The 8,047-nt window shown below is 44.0% G+C and overlaps 1 protein-coding gene across 2 annotated transcripts; it reads right to left on the bottom strand.

Moving 5' to 3' along the window:
• Positions 1–262: 262 nt before the first annotated feature.
• Positions 263–7,927, bottom strand: tchp (trichoplein, keratin filament binding). Of its 2 annotated transcripts, none has more exons than XM_028995205.1 (12): positions 7,543–7,927; positions 7,001–7,202; positions 6,873–6,929; positions 6,368–6,436; positions 5,907–6,080; positions 4,513–4,625; positions 4,363–4,429; positions 3,275–3,447; positions 1,435–1,516; positions 1,164–1,349; positions 886–1,061; positions 263–523 (listed from the first exon to the last, which is right to left on the bottom strand). In XM_028995205.1, exons 1-12 carry the CDS (start codon positions 7,731–7,733, stop codon positions 394–396), a joined length of 1,620 nt encoding a protein of 539 aa, XP_028851038.1. In that variant the 5' UTR covers positions 7,734–7,927; the 3' UTR covers positions 263–393. The 2 variants fall into 2 exon arrangements, with proteins under 2 accessions (XP_028851038.1, XP_028851039.1); XM_028995206.1 differs by having other exon boundaries at positions 362–523; positions 918–1,061.
• Between the last annotated feature and the right edge of the window lie 120 nt (positions 7,928–8,047).

Below are 8,047 nucleotides of genomic sequence, written 5' to 3'. Positions count from 1 at the left end.
TGAATCCCGAGCAGCCAAGGTGCCAGTGAGTAAAGTACTGTCCCAACCCACTTCTCCACGGGCGCCTGTCAGGGGTGCTCCTCCAGGGGATGGGTCACTGTGTGCACTGGGTGCTGTGGTGTAATCACTTTCACTTAACTGAAGGCTCTGGTTTAATCACGATTTACCACCTATAAATACAGAACTCCACAGTCCCAATTGATTCAGAACAGGGCGCATCTTGTAAGAGATCTGATGAGGAAGAAAAAGATCCAGAACCACATTTCCAACGGAATCTTTATTAATCCTTTCATACTCACTTGAAAACATTACAAAAATACATTGACCAGCCCAACATGCACTCCATGAATCATGCCACAGATTGAATCTTTTAGAAGAGTTTATTTTCATCAATTAAATAAGGCAAACATTTCTGACTACACCCTGCAGATCTGAAGCAGCTAAAGGAACTTTTCCACCTCGGATCTCTTTGTCTTCAGATCCCGATCTGCTAGGTCCAGGCAGACCGAGGCTTGTTTCTGATCTAAAAGTATAACAAATAAATTAACATGAAAATGTACTCATCTCGCAAATATTTTGAAGAGCATCAGATATACTACACTGTACATTGACAGGTCAGAATTGAACATTTTTTGGGCCATTTTGTTGGCCTTCTGGCCAATATGAAAATTTCAACATATACCCCAAAAATATTTGATACATTTTTTTGTATATGATATATAGTTTTATATTATATTTGTACATACATTTTATTGCTAATTTAAGGCAATTTTGATCACCCCCTAATCGGCAGCATCCTGACATGTTTTTTTAGTGCGGTTCCCACCCTCAGGCCTCACCCTGCACCCTATGTGGACTCTTCATAAACCCCCATTAATCTAATACCTGGTGTGTAGTAAGTGTAGTAGTCTGCTCACCCTCTCCTGGTAGCCATGCGCAGCCATCCTCTGCATCTCCAGCTGTAGCTCCTCTTCCTGCTTCCTAAGAACATCCCGCTCCACCTTCTCCTCCTGCTCTATCCTCCTCCTCTCCTCCTGCTGTGCCCAACGTCGCTGCTCCAACTGACATGTGACATATTGTCAGCCCATTCTTCATTGAACAGTATTCCAGTATAGTATAGTATAGTTTTGTATACGCACCAGAACAATCAGACACACACACACCTGAGTACGGGCTTCCTCCTCACAGGATGTTTTCTGCCTCTCCGCCTGTTCCCTCTCCTGCCGCTGGGTCTGCCGTTCCAGCTCAAGCTCCTGGATTAGCTCCTCGCGTCTTCTTAGCGACTCTTCTTGGGCCAGTCGGTTCTCCAGCATCTTTTTCTCCAGCTGTTGCTGCCTCCCCAGCAGAACCTTCCAGACATATGTGAGACGTTGCTGAGCAAGCAGACATGCACTCTGCAGAGCACACAGTGGAAATGATGGAACATGTTCTCACCTCATGCATGAGCCTCTCTCTGGCTCGCTTCTCCTTATCCCACTCTGCCTCCCTCTGTTCCCACATCTTCTTGGCTTCCTCTCTATTTTAACACAGAAATGGTCCATTACAACCCTCTTAAATCCCCTCTTTTAGTTATAACCCAAAATAAAGAAAATAATAGAATAAATTCACATAATAGTATGTTAGCAGAAACTGACCACTAACGAATGGCAAGAAGATGAGAAAGGCGGTGGATGGTAGTAGCCTAGATCAGTGGTTCCCAACCTTTTTTCCCTGAAGCTCCCCTGACTATGTCCAAGACAAGCCTGGACCAATTTTACACAGCAAGGTATGTTAAGACCATATACGAGCTGTACTCGGTAATTAGACTTGACCCAACTGGACTGTCATGCCGTCTGGTGCATTTAAATAAATGTGTTTTTACTGCGCCATTTCCATACAGTCATGACCCTGTGAGCTCTTGCAATGTTCGGCTTTTAAAAAAAGCCCGGCCATGAGCACTAGACTAAAAGGACAGGGCATGTGAAAGGACATGCATAAAATATGATTACCTACTCAGCATCTCTTGGGATAATAAAAAACACATCACCTGACGATGCTGGCTGAGAATTGGTGATCATGTGAGCTGTGACCATGCATTGTGCCCATAGCTCACATATAGTGATCTAAATTTGCTCATGATTGGCCAAGTGGGAGTGGACTATAAAATTTGATGTATGCAGACTTGCCATCGAACGGTTCCACTACTGGTTTGGGAGGTAAAAGTGTAAAAAAAAGAAGGTTTAAACAACTTCTCAGAGTTTTGTACCGGTTGTCAATATGTCCCAAATGGATGTGCAAGAAGACCATCTGAAGAACATTTGATACACTACAGTCCCTGACAAAAGTCTTGTCGCTTGTGTACAAATTGACCTCAAGTGCCGCTGAAGTATATTTCTAATCAAGATTTCTTTGTTCAAAAAAAGGCTCATTTTATTCCCAACTGGTTTCATCCAGTATGGGGGTTTGCGAGAGATCTGCAGGGTGGAAGGTAACATCAATAGTGTGAAATACCATGAAATCTTTCCCAACCATAAAAGAGGCCAAATTCTGCAGCAGGATGGTGCTCAATCACATACTTCCATCTCCACATCAAAGTTTCTCAAGGCAAAGAAGATCAAGATGCTCCAGGATTGGCCAGCCCAGAATGAAAGAGGAAGCATGGAAGACGAAACCAAAGAATATTTATGAACTCTGGGAGGCATGCAAGACTGCTTTCTTTGCTATTCCTGATGACTTCATCAATAAATTGTATGAATCCTTGCCAAACCGCAAGGATGCAGTCCTACAAGCTCATGGAAGTCACATAAGATATTAAATTTGGATCTCACAGCACCACTACTTAATTTGCTTACATTTTTGTATTTGCTGTAAATTTGTTCAATTTGACATTTCTGTCTTGATTAAATGATAAATATTTTTTTCAGTGAAACTACATTTACATTAACATTTACAGCATTTATCAGACGCCCTTATCCAGAGCGACTTACAATCAGTAGTTACAGGGACAGTCCCCCCTGGAGCAACTAAGGGTTAAGTGTCTTGCTCAGGGACACAAGTGGGATTTGAACCTGGGTCTCCTGGTTCATAGGCGAGTGTGTTATCCACTAGGCTACTACCACCCCCTACTACTTCATTTCAATACATTAAACATAATTTGGTAGGGTTTTAGCTTTTCATATGAACTATTTCTAACATCAAATGATTAATTAAAAGTCAGGTTAATAGCAATAACTTTTGTCAGGGACTGTACAGCACCAGGGCTGGCAACTAAACATTCAGCTGAAAGGCCTCTGACCTGTGGAGGATCTCAAACTCTGCCTCCCTTTCCAGCTCCAGCTTCAGCTGCTCCTCTATGACTTGCTTCATCCAGGCGGCATCAGCCACTGCTGCCTCCCGCCGCAAATTCTCCAGCTTCTGTGCCTCCTGTTCCCCCTCCAGCAGCGCCTCCAAAACCTGCCGGTCCGTTTCCTGGGGGTGCACCACAGTCATAGTCACAAAGCTCATTCCACTACCTACATCCCATGTTCAGACCAAATCTCAAAACCTTAGAACCAGTTTCAAGACAATTCAAATGCTCTTCTAAAATACATTATTAAATGTAATATATTATATGTAAACTGCGACAGAGAACATGGTGACAACGAAATGTGCTTTGCTCAGATCGGCAGATCGGAATTTGAACTGGCAACCTTCTGATTATGGGGCCGCTTCCTTAAGCACTAGGCCACCATTAAGGTCAGTGGCAAGTAATCATGTAAATGTAGGAGAGAGGACAGAAGGTGTGCTTGGCGTTATATTAGATCATCTTTGTTACATTGTTATGTGCATCTGGGATCTTGTATGTGGAAAATTAATAAATTACAAATTCACCATTCCAATTAGGTGTAAAATAAAATGACTTTACAGAATGCAAACAGTGATTATCAATATTTTATGCAGTAAAAGTGCAAAAATGATAATAGTAATATAAACTCAAATGGCAGGCATGATATTCATCTGTATGAGGAAGGGGAAATGTTTCTGTAGAAACCCAAATAAGCCCAAAGTGTAACTTGCACTAATGTAAGGGAGTTTGCTCAAAGTAAAACTTTTGAAACACAAAAAGATTAATGCACAATATGAACACCTTTCCTCAAATCTGGCTATTCACCATCGGTACATTGCTTCTGGCTGCATCCACACAAAGATTCATTCTCCATTACTGGAATTCAGGTCAGGATTCACAGATTTTGTATTTTGAAGCAAGGATTTAATTAATTGTATAAATAAACGTTTCTCTTTTCTTGTACATCTTCCTCTGAAACTGCTAAATTATTACTGTTTATTCTTATCCACACCCCAAAACACTTAAAAAAAAAAAATCACACTAGTGACCTCACTTACCAGCTCTTCTTGGACCTGCTGTGCTCTCCTCTGTAGCTGAACGTGGTATTGTCGTGTCAAGAACCTCCTGCGAAAAGAACAGTGGTATGGAGTTTGACACATATGCTGGTCCCTGGAACACAACATTATGGTTCAGAAAACTTTACGTACCGTAGTTCAGATTTCTTCCTCTGCTCCTCCAACTTTCTCCTCTCCTCCTCCAGACCCTCCAACTCCCAACGTTGTGACATCAACTTCTCTTGCTCTTTCTTCAGACGGGTTGCCTGGAAAGACCAAGAGGGCATCGAGATCAGCCTGGTTGACCCGGCATGGACCCCACTAGACCTGTAAATTCGGTTTATTCTTTTTTTTCCAGCACACCCCACATATGCACTTGGTCAAAAATAATGTTCAGGTAGGAGGTATGAAATATGTGTAGGCGGTTTAGCCACATGAATGCAAGACTTTATTCATGAATGCCACATGAATAAAATTAAGACTGTTACACATCACACACACATCAGCAAATAAAGCCCAAAATGTAATAAATGAATATACAGCAGAAGCAGCAGGCTATTACACAGATTATTGTGTGGGTGTGTAACTGAGGGGAGGAGTTGTAGAATTTTCTGTGAAGCACTTGAAATTGGTCAGTTTGTGGCTAAAAGTACTTTTCAGTTTGTTCACCACATTGCGGAGTGGGTGGTCTACATAGTCCATGATGGACTGAAGTCTGGACAATGTTTTATCCACAGTTTCCATGTTGTCCAGTTAAATCAGCCACCCCAGAACCAGTTTTCCTGATCAGTTTTGTCTGGCTGGGGGGCCACAAAACCAATGTGTCACTGTCTTCTGACACCTTCTATCAGAAACAGCTTTACTTTATTCAGCTATGTTAAGCTACAGTAGCTTTACTGTTGGATCAGGCAACATGGACCAGCCTGTACTTCCGATGTGCTCTCACTCCCCGGATCCATGTGGAGTCAGCAGCTCCAGGGAGGCACAAGCTAATGGAGGTCTCACAAACAGACCATGACTCCTCCTGAGTGTGTGATTAGGTGTACAACAATGATCTTTTTCATAATACATTTCTATAACGTAAGTTTACGAATAAGTGTTCAAAATATAACATGCACATATGTATAGTGCTTACAGTGTTATACATGTCTCCAACAAATATCTCATGTAAGTGTGTGAGTTGCACATATGTCATCATAATTCAGCTCCTGGCTGCTGAGGCCTGGCCAGTATCTTTTGAGTTAGCAAAGGCCATAAACAGTCTACAATTAAGCATACAATTAAGCCCCCAAGCTGTGACAGTCGGGCCTTCTTTGGGGTATTCCGAACCTCTCCATAATTTATTCTGCCTTGCTAGTCTTATCTTGGTTCTTTCCACAACTCCCAAGCCTTGGTTGGCCTTCCAAGTACTAACTTGCATGTGAGTGCACAATCTCATTGAAAGGGCATATAAAGTTCAGACTATAACTGTGTCAAGGGTCATACTGCAGGCTGCAAAGACCTACAAACATACAGTGTGGTTCGAAAACAAACCATACGCCACCTACCTCCTCCTCTCGCAGTTGCAGTTCTTCCATCTGCTTACAGAGCTCCTCGGCTCTTCTCTTCTCCTCTTCTTTCCTCTGCTCCTCTGCATGCGCCATCCTCTCCAGCTCCTCCTGCCGCTTCCTCTCACACTCGTTTTCAAAGCGCCTCTGCTCCTGCTGGGACTTTTCAGCATGCTTTAAAAAAAAAAAAAAAAAAAAAAAAAAGACAGGTTCATAAGTGAATGTGCTCCCCAGTAGGCTAATACTGCCCAACAGAAGACGGTCATCTTGTCACCTTGCCACACTACAAAAATGGTCCAAGGGGAGTTTGTGGAGCACAACAGAGAGTTTGTGGTGTTGACTTCAAAATCTCCAGAGCATTATGGGATGTCCAGGTGTGGACTACACATCCTTATGCATTATAGCTGCATTTTAATCAGTGAAGGACAAAGTATCATGGTGGTTCAAACAGTGGCTGTTACCTGTTTTTTCTCCAATTGCTGAACCTCCCACTGGCAAACAACATGTTCTTTATGCAATTCTGACTCAACCTGCAAGACAACACGCCACAGAAAGCAAGCTGAAAAGGACAAAAAGGCATTCAACAAATCCAGCCTGGTCCTCTGTGACTACATGGAGCATTCTAGATCGCTGCACATGAGCTGGGTTCTTTCCAAAATCATGTTCATGTACATTTCAAGCACCTAGCAGCAGTAGTAAACGGTATATTTGGTACAAATACATACATACTCGACATGTTGACAATTATATATTAGAAATATTTCAGATTTTGTTGTGAGGAATTGGCTCATTCCATCTAATCACACTTTCAGACCGGATTTTAATGAAACTTGCATGCTTATGAACATGAAACTTAATCTCACATGTTTCTTACTGTTCTCAATTACAACCCTAAAAGTAGCAAGATACAGTAACACATGCTGCATTATACAAATCCTCATACTGCGGATCCAGGTCAGCTCTTACCTGTCGGAGCTCTGGAATGTTCTGCTTCCAGTGTTCCCTCAACAACGCCTGTGCAACCTGCACGACATAACGGTCAGTAAATCCCCGCTTGGTGTTGGAGTAATGTCAGTGAAGGAAGAGAAGAGCACCTTGTTTCTTCGTCCCTCCCTGGCAGAGCAGAGAGCCTCCAGGCGGTGGCTGGCCACGGAGCTTCCGTCTGGGGTCGCCTGTCGCAGCTCAGCCTCCAGCTGGTCTCTCTCCGCCTGAAGGAGGAGCCCGAGTCGCTGCCTGCGCTGCTCCAAGCTGCGCTTCTTCTCCTCCTGCTGATGCAGGCGGTGGAACGCCGCCATGCTGCCCACGTAAAGAACACAGAAACCCCTCAGCCGGTGCTTTCCATGCAGGACAGGCGAGCCCTACAGGGGGTGGTTCGATCAGCTGAACACATCATCTGCACCAAGCTCCCTGACCTTAAATCATCCTACAGCAAGCGGTGCTGGACCAGGGCCAGGAAGATGGTGAAGGACCTCAGCCACCCCAACAATGGACTGTTCTCTCAATATTTACAAGCAGTCTGTAGCAGTCGCTAAAAGCATTTCACTGCATATCATGCCGTGTATGACTCTGTGACAAATAAAATTTGAATTTCCCTCTTTCAAGCCAGCGTGTCACCGTAACGCACTGTCATTGTCACCTTTGCTGGTAGGACTGGCGGGAGCTCCAGTGTGCCTGCATGCTGCTGCGGACGTTCTGCTCTCGGAAGTATTGCGAGTGAAGCTCCCACTGCTGCCGCCACCGAGTCTCCTGCTCTCGCTGCCGTGCTATCCGCACCTCCGGCGTCCGAACACGACCTGGCCAGCGTGACGAGAGGGTCGGTAGCGCCATCGCTTCCGTGTCCGTTTCCCACGAAGTCTGTGCTAAAGGGCGTTTCCGACATGTATTAGTAAAGCTGAGCGATGGACCCCTCGCAAAATGCACAAAGTATCCCGAAACGCCATGCAAGCGCACTCATATTGCAGCGACATCAACAGAGAAGCAAGGACCGTTGAGACAACTTCCGGTTGCTGTTGGTTACCGAACTACGGTGGCCCAAAAGACACAAAACTAGCGTTGAGAAATACAAATATTTTTATTCATTCACTGGTTTAGCAAGCTGCAAACAGGCTGAGACTAATAACATTCTAAGTGTGCGTGTACGG

The sequence above is a fragment of the Denticeps clupeoides genome, chromosome 11 (genome assembly GCF_900700375.1).
Source record: "Denticeps clupeoides chromosome 11, fDenClu1.1, whole genome shotgun sequence".
NCBI lineage: Eukaryota > Metazoa > Chordata > Actinopteri > Clupeiformes > Denticipitidae > Denticeps > Denticeps clupeoides.
Note: the sequence above shows the minus strand (reverse complement) of the source record. Positions and strands in the feature narration are given on the sequence as shown.

Bases quoted from the DNA above. Each gene is read 5' to 3' on its own strand.
- tchp (XM_028995205.1), bottom strand. From the start codon at position 7,733: ATGGCGCTACCGACCCTCTCGTCACGCTGGCCAGGTCGTGTTCGGACG. The intron at 1,350-1,434 runs GTGAGAACATGT...TATGTCTGGAAG, and splicing joins GAGAGAGGCTCATGCATGAG to GTTCTGCTGGGGAGGCAGCA. The intron at 1,062-1,163 runs GTGTGTGTGTGT...GTCACATGTCAG, and splicing joins AGGAGGAAGCCCGTACTCAG to TTGGAGCAGCGACGTTGGGC.